This window comes from Pteropus alecto, unplaced genomic scaffold (assembly GCF_000325575.1).
Source record: "Pteropus alecto unplaced genomic scaffold, ASM32557v1 scaffold45, whole genome shotgun sequence".
Lineage (NCBI taxonomy): Eukaryota > Metazoa > Chordata > Mammalia > Chiroptera > Pteropodidae > Pteropus > Pteropus alecto.
The window spans coordinates 18,301,442-18,319,990 of record NW_006442491.1 but is presented as its reverse complement, the minus strand read 5'-3'; the positions used below and the strand labels follow the sequence as shown (position 1 = coordinate 18,319,990).

The window sequence follows — 18,549 nt, the reverse complement described above, 5'->3', positions numbered from 1 at the left end:
AGCTGGGGCCTCAGGGGCTGGAGGATTGAGCCCCGGGGACCGCCGTGACCTCGGGCGTGGCGGCGTCTGCCAGGGACTGCCTGCGGTGGGCCGGCGGTGTGTGTGGGGGGGGCGTCCGGGATCCCGCGACTGTATTCCGCCCCACTTCCGGGGACGCCACTTTCACTTTCTCTTCCGCCGAGACTGCTCCCCTCCTCCTCTCGACTAGCTGGGGCGGGAGGGGAGGGAGTTGGGCTGAAATCTCGGGCGCCCGGGGCGCTCCCAGCACGGAAAAGTAGAGGCCCTGCTCGGGGCCTTCTGGCGTCCGGGCTCTGCGGTATCGTTCTCCCCTCCCCCATCCCGGCCTGTCCCTTTATTTTGTCGCCCATTGCGGGCTTGGCTCGTGCCCCCTGCACTTACTACGCGGGGTTCCGACTTGTCCCCTATCCCTGGCCTCGTCCCCTATCCGTGGGTAGTGCGATGCCTCCCGACTGCTGAGGGGGACACCGAGGCACAAAGAGGTCTCCAACCGCGCCAGAGGCCACTGGCCGGGGTTGAGTAGCTTTTCGTTGCCCGCGGTCTTCCAGGTGACCCAGAGGTAGCGTTTCTCCGGAGCGGCAGCCCCCGCCTTGGGGGATGGGCGCAGCCACGCCAGATGGACGAGAAGACCAAGAAAGGTGGGCACAGCCTGGAGGCGACTTAGGGTGGAAGGTGGGCCCTGCCAGGACCCGGCCTCCCCTGGCAAGAAGAGCCAGGGAGAGGGGTCTTAAATTCTGGCCTCCCTCTGCCCACTTGCCCTATAGTTTCCTCCTTTGGGGCCGGGTTGCTTCCAGAGGCATCTTGTCATTCATTTATGTGATACCCCTGAGGCCTTCATAAACCAGCTCTGAGCTGAGACGGGATCTCCCAGAGGACAAAGGAAACCTCCCAGGCTGGTGGGGGACACATCTCACTAACCCGAATAGTAGGGATCCTTGCCTCCTCTCTTGACCCCTCTACCCAGTGTTGTAAAACATAAGTCAGGTCATGTCACCACCCTGACTGACCCGTGTTCCTCCGTTCACCCCCTTTCTCCTTCTTCTGGAGCCCCACTGGCTCTTTTCTGTTCTAATCCACCATTTCTTGTTCAAGGCCTTTGCCCTTACCTTTCTTTCTACTTGGAACACTTCCCCAACTGGGTCTTGACATAGCCAGCCTCTCCTTCAGGTCTCTGTCAGTATCACCTCCTCCTAGAGGCCTTCCCTGATCTCCTTACTCTATTTATTTCCTTGCCAGCATGGATCACAGTCTGAATTTTTTTTCTCTTGTTAAATTTGTCTGTCATCTTACCAGGGTGAGAGGTCCATGAGAAGGGACCCTGTTTATCTTATTCACTTGCTGAATCCCAGTTTCTAGGTTGGTGGCTGGTACACAGTAGGAGCATAATAATAAATCCTTGTCAGATAAGTGAATGGAAGTATGGAGGACCTGGGAGTATGGAGGATAAATGGGCAGGGAGGGGGAGTGAGGAGCAATAGAGAAGGCCTCTCAGAGAAAGGGACTTTTAAACTGAGTGCTGAAGGACATATAGTTCACCCAAAAGACAGAGGAAGCAGCATGTACAAAGGATCGTTTCCTCCCTCGCCCCCTCCTACCTCCTGAAAAATAAACCCTGCGCTGACTTGCTTCTATGCTGGATTTTAGCTGAGGAGATGGCCCTGAGACTCGCCCGAGCAGTGGCGGGTGGGGATGAAAAGGTGGCTGTGCAGTGTGCCATCTGGCTGGCAGAGCAACGGGTGCCCGTGAATGTGCAATTGAAGCCTGAGATCTCCTCAACACAGGACATCAGGTGAGGAGTGTGTGGCTGGTCAGGGATGTAGGGCTTCCTGAACCCCCGTGGGCAGCAAGATATTCTTGCTGATAGAATGATTATTCTTAATGGCAGGTTCTGTGGCAGGAGACCTAGCTTCAAACTCCAGCTCTGTCACTAATCAACTGCAAGATCTAGGGGAGGTCACTTCACCTCTCAGAGTTTCAGTGTTTTTCATTTTAAAAATGAGGTAATAATAGCAGGTATCTCATAGGGTCGTTAGGAGATATATTAGGATATATGGTCTCATATAACAGAAAAGAACATAACAGTGGCATGAACAAGTTTGGTGGCAGGCAGTCCAGATGTGGAGGCTCTGCTCCCTGTAGTCCTCAGACACTCATGCTCTCTCAATAACTTCCGTCTTGCTCCTCCATTCATAGCCTCTAGTCTGATGTTTACCTCATGGTCCAAAGTGGCTATTCTAGCTCCCGTCAAAACATCAGCATTCTTATCAGCGGGGAGGAGGAAGGAAAGAAAGACAACTCCCTTTCACACTCCTTTTAAGAGCGCAGCTGAGAAAGTTCCTTATACTTCCTCCACTTAATTCACGTGGACCATGCTTACTCTCAGTCACTCAGCTTGAAGAGAGGCTATGAAATACAGCCAGGAATCCAAGGATTCAGGGGTTCTCTTAGCATGAGAAGCAAGGGAGAATGGATACTGTTAATCTTTAAGCCCAGGAGGCTTAACCTTGATGCTGAATCACTTAGCACAGTACCTGGCACATGTTAGTCACTCAAACAGTGGTGTTTATCTTTTTTTTGTTTTTCTGCTTTTTTCCTGCTTTGTAGTAAGACAGTAGTTTTACAGTTTCTGGTTTTGAATGATCCTTGTGAATCCCATTTGCTTTTTTTAATGGTTTTATGGAGATATAACTGACATACCACCCAAATCAACAGTTTAAAGTGTGTGGTTCAAGGCTTTTAGTATATTTAGAGTTGCGCAAACCATCACCACAGTTTTAGAACATTTAATCATCCCATAAAGGAACCCTGTGCTCATTATCAGGCATTCCTCATCCCCCTGCCGTTTCCCAATCCCCCAGCCTTAGGCAACCATCAGTCTGCTTTCTATCTCTAGGGATTTGCCTGTTTTGGAAATTTCATATAAATGGAATTATACAATATGTGACCTTTTGTATCTGGCTTCTTTCACTTAGCATCATGTTTTCTAGATTCATCCATGTTGTAACATGTATCAGAACTTCATTCCTTTTTATTGCCAAATAATGCATTGTGTGGATATACTATATTTTCTTTATCTGTTAATCAGTTGATGGACATTTGGGTTTTTCCACTTTTTGGCTAAATGAATAATGGTGCTATGAACATTTGTGTCCAAGTTTTTATATGGACACATCTCTGATTTATAGCCAGTTGGTCAGAAGTACATGTAACAACCTGGACTTATAACTGGAGACTGAAGTTCAAGGAGGGGATGATTGGAACCCCCAATCTATATTCTGTTTGTTAGAAGCCCTGGGCTTTTACTTGGCATCTGAAATGGGGTGTGGGGGCAGGCTTGCAGGACTGAGCCCTTAACCTGTGGAAGTTGCCACTATCTCCAGGTAGCGGTGTCAGAATTGAGTTGAATTGTCGGATGCCCTGCTGGTGTCTGAAAATTGCTTGGTGGTGTGTGGGAAGCTCCTCCTCCCCTCCTGCACACGTTGAACCATTTTAGGTATAGAACGTAATGATTTTTTTGTATATCTATATCACTATGTATGTATTATATATGTATATGTACATAGTGAAATGATTACCACAATAAACTAATTCATTGCCTCACATAGCTACGAATTATATTTTCTTGTAGTGAGAACTTTTTAAGATTTAACAACTTTCAAATATACAATATAGTATTGTTAACTCTAGTCACCATGCTGTATATTACATTCCCGTAACTTTTTTTTATCTCTTAACTGAAAATTTGCACCTTTTGACCACTTTCACTTGTTCCCCTACCAATCTGTTCTGTTTCTCTGATTTCAGTTTTTTAAGATTCCACATAGAAGTGAAAACATACTTTATTTGTCTCGCTCTGACTTATTCCATTTAGCATAATGCTTTCAAGGTCTATCCATGTTATTGCAAATGGCAGTTTCCTTTTTATGGCTGAATAATATTCCAGTTTGTGTGTGTGTACACACACACAAACGGAAACAACTTTCGTGTCCATCACACACACACACACACACACACACACACGGAAACAACTTTCGTGTCCATCAACACATGAATGGATAAAGAAAATGTGGTATATACATATACGTATATTTTCATTTCCCATTCTGTGGGTTGTCTTTTCACTTTATTGATATTGTCCTTTAAAGCACAAATGCTTAATTTTTTTGAAATCCAGTTTATGTTTTTTGTTGTTTGTGCTTTTGGTATCATCTAAGGAACCATTGCCTCATCCTAGGTCATGAAAATTTATTACTATGTTTTCTTCTAAGAGTTTTTTAGTTTTGGTTTTTACATTTAGGTCTTTAATCTATTTCGAGTTGACTTTTGCATATGGTGTGAGGTATAAGTCCAACTTCATTCTTTTGCATGTGGATATCTAGTTGTCCGAGCACCATTTGTTAAAAAGACTATTCTTTTTCTGTTTAATCGTCTTGGCACCTTTGTTGAAAATTAATTGACCATAAATATGAGGTTTATTTCTGTATTCTAATTTCTATTGCATTGATCTATGTATCTGTCCTTATTCTGGTACCACAGTTATGATAATTGTAGCTTTGTAGTAAGTTTTAAAATCAGGAAGTGTGAGTTCTCCAGCTTTGTTCTTCTTTTTCAAGATTGAACAAGTCTTTTGGCTATGCTGGGTCCTTTGAATCTCCATATGAATTTTAAGATCAGCTTGTCATTTTCTGAAAAAAAAAAGTCAGCTGGGATTTTGATAGGTATTCCTTTGAGTCTATAGATCAACTGGCCATTTGATTTTCAATAAAATACTTATATATCCACTTCTCCATAAACTGTCCTTAGACACCCCTTATTACGGAAATGAGGACTTTATTCAACCTATTCATCTCTCACCTTTCTCTTTCCTGACTTTCTGGTTTTTGTTAAAATATTGTAATAGAAACTCTCTCAGTGGACCTCCACTTGATTCCCCCAATTAAATGGCACTATAGTTTCTGCTATAAAAAAAGCTGCACACAGCTTATTTCTATCCATTGTGCTTGTTATTGTAATAATTTAATTAGCTGTTACATCAATAAAACGTGAGTGCTAGAAGAGAATTATTTCTATAAAAATTAAGTTGATTGTTTTAGAAAGACAAGCTAGAGACAAATCACCAAAAAACACTACTTTAGAATGAGACGGTTATAAAAAATATGGTAAAAATCCAGAAGGATTGTGTACTCAGATGCTTTGAGAGTGTCTTTAAGTTTTTGGTCCACCTTAAAGAAGCTGATACTGCAAATCATAGACCATGTATTATGGAGGTGGTTCACATAAAAAAAAAGTCATGGGAAACTCCAGTAGCAGATATACACTCAAAGAAAAGCCATTGGCCATTCACCTAGAGATCAGGCATTTATGACTTATAAAGTAAAATTAAGTGTTTAAGATTTACCTGCAACTATTTGTGTGATTCTCTTCTGTAACAAGTTTTTTGAATAACTAATCACCCCTGACCCTGAAGACATTGGCTATAAAGGTTCCAGCTAACTGTATCTTTTTGTTATTGGTGCTAAGGTTGTAGCTTTTAGATTTTGTTTTCTAACTGTAATTAAGGCTTAAGTGCTTTGCCTCTAGGTCAATTCTGAAAATGTAAACCCACTAAAATAGCATTTATAACACTTTGATATGGAAATATTCACTGTAGAATAAGTAGTGCAATTGAAAATGTATGTACTTTTGTGTTTCAGCCTTTGAGATTTTGAAGGTTAAAATCTAGTCCTTTTAATTTCCTTTTAGTTTTCTTCCATTTTCCTGCATCAGACTCAACTATTGTTTCTTGTATATTAAAAAAAAAAAACTTTTCATATGGGAAAGTGGATGGTAAACTTTTGGAGTCTTTACATGTCTAAACTTTTCTATATTCTGCCTTCTCACTTCATTGATAGTTGGCTCGGTATTGAAAATCATTATCCTGAGGAATTTTGAGGGTATTTTCTGGAGTATTTTGAGGCAAATCTTAGATATTTCATTCATAAGTTATTTGATATGTCTTTAAAAATAAGGACTTAAAAATAGCCCCAATACCATTATCACACCTAAAAAAATAACAATAATTCCCTGAAATCCCCTGATACTCTCTTTATATTCATATTTCCCTAATTATCACATTAATGCTTTTTATAGTCGGTTTGTTCCAATCAGGAGCCAAATGAGATTTACACACATAGCATTTCTTAATATTGTCTAAGCCTTTGTGATTCTCCTCTATTTTTATGCCATTAATTTTTTTAAGAAACCTCATCTTTGGCCTCTAGAATTTTTCTACATTCTGGAGTTATTTATTGTCTCCTCAGAGTATCATTTAATATCTCCCATTTTCCTTGTGAACTTGTAGTTGGATCTAAAGGTTAGGTTCGTCAGGAATCACTTTGTAAATTTCCAAGAATCATTCCTCATTTTCTCATTGCTTCTTGCTCTTCTTGCTTGATGGATTCAGTGTTCTCCCAAATCTCTCTGAAGGTACTAAGTGGACTTTACTGTTATTGTTTTGTACCTTAATTTATCTATTTCCTCTGGGATCAGTTCTGGTTTTTCTTCTTAGCCCTCCCTTTTTATGTTTTCGATCTTCCAAAATGTTTGAGGATCCTTGAGAAGGTTGGTGTTTAAAACCACTTTCTCTGGTGCTTGCTTTAGCAGCACATATACTAAAATTAGAATGATAAAACCACTGTCTCTGGAATAATACTGTTTGGATTGAAATCCTGCCTCTAGCAGTTATTAATTGCTGACTTGGCACAGTCACCAGAACCTGTCTCAGGTTTTTATCTGTAAAATAGGAATAATGAGTTAATATGTGTCGAGTGCTTTGGAGTGTCTTGGCATATGGTAAATGATAACTGGGTGGCTTGGCTGAGGAGCAAGGGAGAGAATGATAGAAGAGGCTGGAGAGGTAGGGAGGAGCCAGATCATGGAGACCCTTGTACGCATAGTGAGTGTGGATTTTATTCTAGGAGTAGTGTGGGGCCATTGAAGGGCCTTTAGTGGTGGGTTCTGATGAAGGAGGAAGCACAGGGGTGCAGGATTCTAGGAGAGGCCCTTAACCCGCACTGGGGAGTTGTGTGTGTGTGTGTACACATGCATGTGCATGCACAGGTGTGCAAAGATGTCCATGTTTATAGCTGGTTGCTGACGTTGCACCTGGACAGCCCTTACCCCAACCCCTGTTCTCTGTAGGCTGTGTGTCAGTGTGGAGGATGCTCAGATGCACACTGTCACCATCTGGCTCACAGTACGCCCTGACATGACGGTGGCTTCCCTCAAGGACATGGTGAGTGAGGGGGCTGAAGGGAGATATCGGGGCAGAGGCTTCCCATTTTGCGCTGTATCTCTCCACACTGGCCCTCCCTGCCCACTCCCTCTCTCTCCATCTCCCTAACCCAGGTGTTCCTAGACTATGGCTTCCCGCCAGCCCTGCAGCAGTGGGTGATTGGGCAGCGGTTGGCCCGGGACCAGGAGACCCTGCATTCCCATGGGGTGCGGCGGAATGGCGACAGTGCTTACCTCTATCTCCTGTCAGCCTGCAACACCACACTCAACCCCCAGGAGCTGCAGCGGGAGCGTCAGTTGCGGATGCTGGAAGGTGAGGCTCTGCTCCTGAGCGACAAGGGACTCACCTGAGGTCCTGAGGCGAGAGAGCAGAGGCCATGGACTTTCTGTCAGGGACTCACCCTGGAGGGTCTTATCCATAGTGGGGAAGAGAGACAAAGGACACTCCAGGAGGGAGCCATTTCTAGAACCATTCTGAGAACGAGCCTAGGGCAGCAGTTCCCAACATTTTTGGTACCAGGGACCAGTGCTCCTATGAGAATCTAATGCCTGATGATCTGAGGTGGAGCTGAGGCAGTGATGCTAGCGCTGGGGAGCAGCTGCAAATACAGATGAAGCTTTGCTTGCTCGCCCTGCCTCTCACCTCCTGTGCAGCCTGATTCCTAACAGATTCCTAACAGGCCACAACCCATAGCTACCATTTGAGGCCGGGGTTTGGGGCCTCCTGGCCTAGGGGAGAGGGGCTGAGTTTAATCCTGGCTCTGGCATTTATTAGCTGTCTGGTCTTGGGCAAGGCCCTTCCTGTCCCTGCTCTTCAGTTTTCTAAATCTCTAAATTGGATACAATGATAATAATAGTGTTTAGTTTAAATTTTTTACTACTTATTGTGAAATATTTCAGACTTACAGGAAAGTTACAAAATTGTACAAAGAACTATATAAATAATTCCCATGGATCTTTTGTGTGGATTTCTCAAATGTTAACATTTACCGTACTTGCTCTCCTTTATCATTTTATATATCCAGTTATTTATAAAAATAATTTATATGCATATAATTTTTTCTGAATTGTTTTGAGAGCAGACATTATGTCCCTCTCCCATAAATGCTTCAGTGTATATTTCCTTTAAAAAAGTCGTTTTCTTATATTACCACATACAGCTATCAGTTAGGAAATTTACATTGATACAGTACTATTATCAGATCTACAAATATTAGTCAGATTTCACTGGTTGTTGCACTAATGTCCTTTATTGCAAAAGGACATCCAGTGGTCCTGTCTCAGGACCTTCTCAGTCTTTGGCTTCCTCAGTCTTCCCTTGACCCTCCTGATACTGATGTTTGAAGAGTCCAGACCAGTTGTTAATTTTTCGCCCAGTGCCTTCTCATGAATGGATCAGAGCCAGTATTTTGGCGGGACCACTTCAGAGAAGTTGTTTGTCCCTCTGAGTGCATCACTTCCTAAGTGCGCAGGAGGTCGGTTTTTAGGCAGGATTTATAAGCCGGGAAGACATGGGAGCATCCATGGGTAGAGAGGGGACTCTGACCCTGTGGGAGCCAAGATACTCAGCCAAGTCTGAGCCCACCTAGCAGGACTCTAAGCTGGAGACTCCTCCAGGGAGGAGGGAGAGGGCAGGAGGGGACTCAGTGTACGGTGCCCATTCCTGGCTGGCTGGGCACTGTGGACGAAGTGGGCTGCATGGATCTGCCAGCCTCTTAACCCTCCTCTGTAGATCTGGGCTTCAAAGACCTCACGCTGCAGCCCCGGGGCCCACTAGAGCCGGTGCCTTTGAAGCCTGGGGCCCCCCAGGAGCTGGTGCAGAGGCAGCCTGACCCCATACCTGAGCCCCCGCCGGTAAGCCACCCCTATACCCGTCTCTCACCCTGCCCTGGGCCCTCTGTGCACTGAGCTCATGGCCCCTCCACCCCCAGGTGGGCTGGCAGTGCCCTGGCTGTACCTTCATCAACAAGCCCACGCGGCCTGGCTGCGAGATGTGCTGCCGGGCACGGCCTGAGGCCTACCAGGTGCCCCCCTCATACCAGCCCGATGCTGAGGAGCTAGCACGCCTGGCAGGCGAGGAGGAAGCCCTGCGCAAGTACCAGCAGGTGGGCAGAGATGTCCCCTGACAGACACCTGCAGACTGGACAGGGAGGCGGAGGCCAGGAAGGGAGGCCCCTCTACACTGCTGCTCTTTCCCATTGCTGCCTTGTCCCCTCATGACCATACCGAAGGCACTGACCCTGCACTTGACAGTGACCCTCCTTCTCCTGGAGGTCATCCTGTGGCTGAGCCTGCTTCCTGGCTGGTGCCCATCCAGACTCGGCCCTCACGTGGGGCTTTGACATACCCACCAATTATGCACACAAGTGTGCCTGGTTGAGACTCCAGCACCTTGGTTGGGACCATGACTATGCCCCATCCACCACCCCCTTGTCTGCCTGTGACCTAGCTCTGCTTCACTCAGCTGTGACCACACTCGGGACCCTACTACTCCTTACTGCAATGTCTTTCTAACTGTGGCCCAGTCCTGACTTCCTGTGACCCTGGACCTGGCCTCTCACTGCTCCCTGGGATGTTGACCCCCTACTCTGTCCTGTTCCTCTCCTAGCCCTGCCCCCCATCGTGACACAAGCACTGATTACACAGATACCTGACCTGAGTGTTCCCCCATTCTGATCAAATGCCCCCTATCCTCCACCTGCGTTCCCCTTGGACCTAGTGCTGCCCTTACCCACCCCAGGCATGACCTCACTCCTGGTCCCATCTACATCCTTGGCCAGATCTGTCCTTCCTCCTCGCTCTGTTCCCTGGCTTTATCACTACTCCTTCCTCTCCCTCTGACCTACTCTGTGACCTTGACCTGGCTCTCCCTCCGTCCCCTGGCCCTAGCCCCACTCCGCTTGGCAGATATGTGAGCCCTATTACCCCTGACTGCCTCCTCAGAGCTTGGCCCCCTTTCTTTCCCTTCCACCATCTCTCCCTCGCTTGGCTTGACCTCTGGTTGTAGTCCAACCTGCTGAGCCTGGCCGGCCTCCTGCCCCTGGCTTCCCCGCCTGGCCAAGCTTCTGGCCCCACCCTTCCAACTGCTCCTGCTCCTCCCACTGCCTGGCCACTCCCACCCCCTCCCTGGAATCCTCACTCTCTCCCAGCTTGGCCTCCTTTCCGGGATCTGACCGAGTCCCCTGGTCCTGCCCCCTTCCTGGCCTGACCCACCCCTGAGACCCTGACCCGCCCCGCGGCCCCGCCCCATGTGCCCAGCGGAAGCAGCAGCAGCAGGAGGGGAACTACCTGCAGCACATCCAGCTGGATCAGAGGAGCCTGGTGCTGAACACCGAACCCACCGAATGCCCCGTGTGCTACTTGGTGCTGGCGCCAGGCGAGGCTGTTGTGCTTCGGGAGTGTCTGCACGCCTTCTGCAGGTGTGGCCCCCACTCCCAGCAAAGCAGCATTGATCTCAGCCACCAGTGACCCAGGGCAGAAAGGGGGTGGGATCTGTGCTTTTATATCTCATTGGATGTCCACAAAAATGGAGGTAGGTGCTGTCACCCTATTTTGCAGGGGAGGAAAGTGAGTTTCAGAGAGGCCAGCAACTTGCTCAAGGGCACACAGCTCAGGCATTCTGGCTTCAGAGCCTGGGCCCCTCACCACTCTGACCCAGGCCTATGCAGGGACATTGAGGCCCTAGCCCTGGTTGCCCTGAGCCTGGCTGGAGGGCAGTCTGCCCCTTCGGTGGCTCCCCTCCTGGCCCATCCATCCTGGGCTGTGGAGAACACATCCTTCACCCCACAGCAGACATTTGGTGAGCAGCCCCTGGGTGCCAGGGACGGTGCTAGGCCTGCAGATTCAGGAGAGATCACAAAAGCTCAATTCCTGCCTTCTGGAGTTGACATTCCAGTGGGGAGGCCGATGTTCATCAAATAATCACTGATATGACTTAACTGTGTCAAATGCCAAATACCAGTAGATTACGATTTTAAAAAAAGGGTGCCCTGCTCCAGCAGGGGTTTGGGGGAGCCCCTCGGAGGTAGCACTTGAGAGGTTATGGCATGGGTGTGTGCCTGGCCTGTCTGTGGGAGCAAAGGGATCCCTGTGGCCAGAGCAGAGGGATGGACAGAGAGGGGTTAGGAAGGGTGAGTCATGGGGGCTCTTGTGAGTGCTGTGAGGGGCTTGGGTTGGTTCTGGGCAGGATGGGATGGAAGGCTACTGGGGAGGGATGTGGTGGACACAGGAAGCCCAGGAGGAGGCTACTGTAGTCGTCTGGGCAAAGGGAGTAGGAAGGGTGGTAGTGGGGTGAGCAAAAGTGGAGGCCACAGTGATGAGTTGGTGGGAAGGACAGGAAAGAAAGGAGGTATTGCAGAGAAGCCTACCTGGGGTCATACTCACCAGGGGTGGAATCCCAGTGGATGGGGTTCAGACGACCTCACCTCCACCCCACCCCTCCCCTAGGGAGTGTCTGCAGGGTACCATCCGAAACAGCCAGGAGGCCGAGGTTGCCTGCCCCTTCATTGACAACACCTACTCGTGCTCGGGCAAGCTGCTGGAGAGGGAGATCCGGGCGGTAAGGCCTGGGGAGGGAGGAGTACACCCCGTCCCAGGGAGCTGGGCCCTGAGCTGGCGGGTGGGAACTGGCTTGAGTGCCAGTCTCAGGCAGCAGACATTTATCAAGAGCCTTTGTGTGGGATGCTGGGGACCCAAGCAGTGAACAGGACAGGAATTGGGGGAGGCAGCTAGTAAAGAAACTACCCTTATTAAGGAAGGACAGCCCAGCAGTTAGAGCGGGCCTGGGTGACCTCCAGTCAGATAGCCTGTCTGTGCCTCAGTCTTCTTATCTTGGTTAGGGTCAAAATTAGAGTTAGTTTCTATTTCAAGGTTTGTGAAGATTATAGTAGAGGATATGTGTAAAGAATTTAGAGTAGTGCTTGACACATGGTAAGCCCTCGTGTTAGATTTTGCTCTGTAACAAATCACTTCAAACTTTTTGTCTTAAAACAACCACCATTTAGCTTATCTACGTGCAAGTTAGTAATTTGGGTCGGGCTTAGCTGGATGATTATTCTGGTCCAGCCTGGGTGTGGGTGATCTCATCTGGACTTAGCTGGTGGGTCAGCTGTCCTGGACTGGTTTATGATGGTCTTATCTGCCATGGCTGGGATGATGGGGTTTCTTTCTACTTTGGACTCCCGTCTACCAGCCGGCTGGCTAGGCTGCTCACATGGTGTTGGTCTCAGGGTTCCAGGAGCAGCCAGAGGGGAGCCCAGCTGTGTAAGTGCTTCCCACGTCTGCTCTCTTTCACTTGCTGCTAGTCCATTGACCAAAGCAAGTCACATGTTCAAACCCAGAGTCTGTGCAGGAGGGGACCACCCAAAGCTGTGAAGTCAGGGAGACATGAACATATTGGGGCCATTCTTCCAGCAGTCTGTCACAGTGCTGTCTGTGTCTTTACTTGTGTGTATTTGCTGCTGTTACTGTTATTGATGGTATTATCAAGTTCTTTCTCTGACTGATGGTGATTTTGAGCAGGTCCTGTCCCTTCTCTGGGCCTCCATTTCCCCATCTGTAAAGTGGACTCTTGGGCTTGATTTCAACTGCTGGGGAATGGCTTTCCCAAACCTGGGCATCTTGGGATTCTCAGGCCAAAGCATGGAGGCAGGGCCACAAGTCACTGAGGTCCACATGGGAGACCCCCATAGGCACATGCACAAGACCCTTGCTTCTCCCCATTACTCCTGCCTCTCTCCTATGACCCTGCTTCTAAGAACGCCCCCAACTTCACCAAGCATTTCCTGGGGCCCAGGGAGTTCTGCCTCAAGGCTAAAAGGGCAGGCAGAGGGGTAGAACTTGGGGATTTCCACCCCTTACCCCAAGAGCAGCCCTGTTTTTATCTGTCATCTGTGGGGCTTCTGAGAAAGGTGGTTCTGGGAGGTTGCTGAGGCCTGGAGAGTCATTCCACATGGCCTGGCACCCATAGTCGTTGCCCAGAGATCTTCTCTGTGCAGGCACCCCTGCCAAGGGACATTGTGATGGGCCCATGCTTCTCTGGAGCCCCTGTGAGTTCACACAAGCCTCAGAATGACCTCAAAATGGTCAAGTATGGCAGAGAGAGAGGGATAGGGATCTGCAGAATAATGCAGTGGAGGTTTTTACAAAAAACATGCCTAAACCACAGAACAAATGAAAGAAAAATCAGCTACAACCCTGCCATCCCAAGAAATCTTGACTGTATTTTTCTCCTATTAACTTTGGTGTCTCTGGGTAGACAATGATTTTTTTTTTCCTTTTTAAATCGACTTTATTAAGGTTTACTTTGCACACAATAAAATGTACCCATTGTAAGTACGCAGTTGGATGAGTTTTGACAAAGGTATCTCTTGTAACTAACTGCCACCAATCAAGACATAGAACATAGGCATGATTTTTACTTCATTGTAACTGGCATAGATACAACAGCTTTGGCTATTTTGCTACAAAATCTTTCTAAAGATTAGTGTAAGTTCTGTGACATACATCCTGTTTATACCTCTTAATTCCATTGTCTCAGTTTGTAGGTAATGCCTCAAGGAATATTTTGCATGGTGTCTCTTCTTTATATTTTTTCTTTAGGATAAACTTGTAGTGAGTCCCAAAATGTCAGACAAGTTTGAGACGGTTAAAATATTATTGCCACATTATTTTCTCAGAATGAAATGTATCAGTTTAACCACATCTTCCCCAGCATTGCTTGTTGTTGTTATTGGCTATTTTTTTTTCTTTTTTTTTTATTGTGGTAAAATATACATAACAAAATTTACCATTTTAACTATTTAAAATGTACAGTTCTGTGACATTGTGTATTCGCATTGTTGTGCAACCTTTACCACCATCCATCTTCAAAACTTTTGATTCACTTTTTGAATGGAGTCTTTAAACTCCGAGAGTGATGTGAAAAAAAGAGCCTAGGGTTGGGTTGGACTTTATAGATTGGGGGCTTCCAGGAGGATATTCGGTGGCAAATATATCAGGTGTTCTGAACCCCGGAGACCAAGGCTGTGGTGTGTTGGCAGCTGCTGACGCCAGAGGATTACCAGCGGTTTCTGGACCTGGGTGTCTCCCTCGCAGAGAATCGAAGTGCCTTCAGCTACCACTGCAAGACGCCAGACTGCAAGGGGTGGTGCTTCTTTGAAGATGATGTTAATGAGTTCACCTGCCCTGTGTGTTTCCACGTCAACTGCCTGCTCTGCAAGGTGGGGATGGAGACCCACATTTCTTAGTCACCCTACTCCTGCCAGGAGTTTTACCGTTCAGTGCTTGTTCTTCTAAAAAGGGAGCTTTGATACTGGCCTGGTCTTCATGACTTAGAGCTACATGTCAGTGATGGGTCCTGGCCTGGGCTCCGAAATGAGCCTAAGCTTTGGACCAAACCCTGACCCTGGACTGAGCCCTGACCCCGAGTCCCAGACTTGGCTCCACATAGAAGTTCAGCCTAGACTGAGCCCTGGCCCTGGACAGAACCCTCTTCCTAGACTGAGCCCTCACCACAAACCCAGGCTGATCTTGCCCCCGTCATCTCAACTGTTGACCATCAGAGAGACTAGTGAAGAGTAGACAGGTCTGAGCCTGGTTGCAGCCTAAGCAGGCTCAGTCTCAGAGCATTGGGCCTGCATCAGGGCAGAACCTAGCCAGGCACAAGGGGCTACAGCCTCGGGGAGAGGTAGTTTAAGTGTTTCTGTGTTACTCGTAACTTAAATAGGTATATATTATATTATCACATGTGATCACCATGGTTTTACCTCCCTGGCTTCGGTGTCCTCTTCTATAAAATAGGTGTATGGCTTACAAAGTGAGGCACTGTCAGTGACAGCATCTAAAGGAATTAGTGCTTGTGCGGATGCCTGTTCTGCCACCCCACCCCCCGCCACCTCTTCTAGCTTTCTAACCCACTGGGGAACCTTCTCACCTTGAGGCTCTCACCCCAATGCAGGCCATCCACGAGCACATGAACTGCAAGGAGTACCAGGATGACCTGGCCCTGCGGGCTCAGAATGATGTGGCTGCCCGGCAGACAACAGAGATGCTGAGGGTGAGGCTGGGATAGGGCTGAGGGCCTGGGGATTTGAGTGCTGGGAGCTAGTCGGGGGTTGGGCTTCTCAGAAAGGGCTGTGGTTCACATGCCTCTGGAGGCTCTGACCTCCCTGCCAGCTTCGCTTCCATCTGGAGCTGGGACTTGGGACAAGTGTTCAGGTGGGAGCAGTAGGACTGCTGTCTGGGTGGAGGGAGTAGACTGCAGAAACAAGGAGTATAGGTAAGCGATTCCACAACTCCTACAGATTTGTCAGTTTCCCTCTTTAGTGGGGAGGGGCAAAGCTGGGCAGCTGCCTCTGCTTGGTCCCAAGGTCAGCCCCTTCTCTGCCCCAGTCCATGCTGCAGCAGGGTGAGGCCATGCACTGCCCGCAGTGCCAGATTGTGGTGCAGAAGAAGGATGGCTGCGACTGGATCCGCTGCACTGTCTGCCACACCGAGATCTGCTGGGTCACCAAGGGCCCACGCTGGGGCCCAGGGGTGAGTCCTTCGGGAGCAGAGGACTCAGGAGAGGTGAGGGGAGGGGGCCCTCGTGGGCCTTGCCGGAGAGTGGGGATTGGAAAACAACAGCCCACGGGCCAAATCCAACACAATCCACCACCTGTATTTGTGCAACTTGTGAAGTAAGAATGTTTTTTATACTTTTTGAATGGTCGAAAATATCAAAAGAAGAATATTTTTTGACTTGTGAAAATTATATGAAATCCAGATTTTAGCATTCATAAGTGATATTTTGGGGATGCACAGCCACTCATTCATTTACATACTATCTATGGCGGCTTTTGTGCACAAAGGCAGAGACCGTGTGGACCCAAAGCCAAAAATAACCTGGCTCTTTACAGAAAAGGATTGCGACCCCTGCCCTAGAGGACAGGGGTCAAGGGTTCAGTCTGGAGTCAGAGGTGGCATGGGTCCCTGGCTCTGACACACACTGATCCACATGTAGTTAGGCTGTTATTGCCTTCCCTGAGCCTGTTTCTTCATCTGTAAAATGTAGACAATAGCAGGCCTATCTTGGGCCTGTCAGAATCAAATGAAAAAATGTAAGAAGTGCTTAGGTGCCTGTCACATAGTGAGCAATCACATACGGTAGCTGTTACCGTTGGGGGTATGTTCCTGGAATTGGGGGCTCATTGTTATACACAGACAGGCATTGAGATATAGATGGAGGAGGCCACCCTTTTTCATGCTGCCAATGTGCTGACCCTTTCAGAATATGCAAAGATCCGTCAGCTCCTTTCCCTACTGTGCATCTGGGGGTGGGCAGACTGAGCGAGGCCATGAAATGAGGGTGTTGTGGGAGCCCAGAACGGCCTTCACCTACTGTGCATTTGGGGGTGGGCAGACTGAGCGAGGCCATGAAATGAGGGTGTTGTGGGAGCCCAGAACGGCCTTCATGATGGTCCCCATCAGGTAGCTGAGGCTAAGAGGGCCAGTTGAGAAGCAGGAGGACCTGCCTGAGCAAAGGCCCAAGTGGAGTGTGCACTCCTTTGGGGTGTGATGGAATAGCATGGGGGAGGGGACGCTGTCTTCCCCACCCTGACCTTCTATTCTCTCTACCCAATCCCCCCATCCTCTAGGGCCCAGGAGATACCAGCGGGGGCTGCCGCTGCCGGATGAATGGGATTCCTTGCCACCCCAGCTGTCAGAACTGCCACTGAGCTGAGGATGGCTTCGTCCCCACGCTGACCCAGCCCCATGTCCGCAAGCTGCTGTGGGACAGAGCAGGTGCTTTGGCTCTGATTTCTGGCCTGGGAGATGCCAAGGCCCCTGAGCTGCATAGATGGCCTTATTTGCTAGGAATGTTGCAAGGGCTCTCCCTGAGTTGGCTGCTGTCCACGGTCACCTCTGCCCCAGTGCCTTTGCCCTTCCCCTGGGGCTTGCTGGCCAGACCTCTCATGTCTTTGTGGTTCCCACCTCTGCCTGACCCAGTCTTAAACACAGCCTTGGCCAGAGGCCTTGCTGGATGGAGCCTCTGAGAGCCCAGTGTGAGTTCACACTCCCCATCCACCATCCCTGTCTGCTGAACGCTGAGCACTCACAGCCTGCCACTTCCTCTGTCACTTTCTGGGGGTGACTTTCTCCTCTGGCTTTGCTGTGGGAGGCCTGGAGCCTCTTAGAACTGCTGCTAATCCTGTTCAGAGCCAAGAGGGAGACCTGGCATTTTCTAAAGCACAGCCCATCAGGTCCAGCTTCTATGTCTCCCTCTTTGCTGCTGGTTTAAGCTAATTAAAATGGTTTTCCAGGAAGGGATGAGTGTGTTGTCTGTGAGATTGTGAGAAGGGCATGGGCTGGGACTCTGCACACAGGCAGGATCCCAAGCTCTCCGAGAACTGCAGCAGGTAGTAGATATGTGAGCCTCTTGGTATCCGTGTCCAGTTTGAGGGGCAGGATGTTCTTGGGTCTGCATTCACCCAGACAGAATTCACAGTGTGTGGAATCCACAAAGCAGGGTCTGCAGATCCCTGTGGGTTTGAGGGACAAGGAGGAGCTGAGGCAGCAGCTATGGGCTGGCAGGAAAGTCTTGCTTCTCCCCTTTGGCTTCTCAGTGGGTGTCCAGGGTTGGGAAACAGACATTTTAAGATCAAGTGAAGCTGTGGCAATTGAGGGATGAGGCCATCTTAATGTTAACGTTACAAGCAAGATGGTACAGTATTGGTCCAGCAATATTTATTAGTCCTCACTCTGTTGGTCAGAGATTAATAAAACATGTTTCTGGCTGTCATTCTGTAAAAGTTTTTACAGCATTTTCTGACCCAGCCCCCATTTCCCTGGTGAGATACATATTTGATGGCCATCACATCATCTGAGCCATGATATGGATCTTGTTACAACAGGCGGAGGGTGACTCTGCTATTCAAGGCCGTGGCTCCAGAAGTTGGGGCATGTAGTTTTGAGGAGAAAGACTTATCCTGGCCCCTGGAAGTGTACTACCACCCTATCCTTGGACTTGAAAGAGCTGATCCCAAGTGCTGAGCAGAGGTATCAGAGAACTTGAGTGCTTTCCTGCTCTGCCAGTGTTGGCTCACGGCAGCTGTCATAGCTGAAGGACACGCTCGAGTAGCCTTCCAGGAGAGTGAGGACTGGTCTGGCAGAGCCACCGACTTGGAGGACACAGCAGCAGCTGAGAGCTGGGCTGTAGGAGAGTGAGATGGGGCCCAGATAGGGGCAGAACACTCTTATCAGCTTCTCCCTCTTCTGCCA

The 18,549-nt window shown here is 48.5% G+C and overlaps 1 protein-coding gene across 5 annotated transcripts; it reads left to right on the top strand.

Annotated features, from left to right (window-relative positions):
* On the top strand, positions 1-18,070 carry RBCK1 (RANBP2-type and C3HC4-type zinc finger containing 1). Of its 5 annotated transcripts, none has more exons than XM_006921683.3 (13): positions 1-96; positions 567-656; positions 1,663-1,807; positions 7,198-7,291; positions 7,405-7,603; positions 9,023-9,144; positions 9,222-9,395; positions 10,549-10,709; positions 11,737-11,848; positions 14,331-14,510; positions 15,248-15,346; positions 15,682-15,825; positions 16,926-17,006. In XM_006921683.3, the coding sequence occupies exons 2-13, from the start codon at positions 635-637 to the stop codon at positions 17,004-17,006; spliced, it is 1,533 nt and encodes a 510-aa protein (XP_006921745.1). In that variant the 5' UTR covers positions 1-96; positions 567-634. The 5 variants fall into 5 exon arrangements, with proteins under 5 accessions (XP_006921745.1, XP_024895492.1, XP_006921744.1 ...); XM_025039724.1 differs by having other exon boundaries at positions 67-85; XM_006921682.3 differs by lacking the exon at positions 1-96 and adding an exon at positions 146-316.
* Positions 18,071-18,549: the final 479 nt, after the last annotated feature.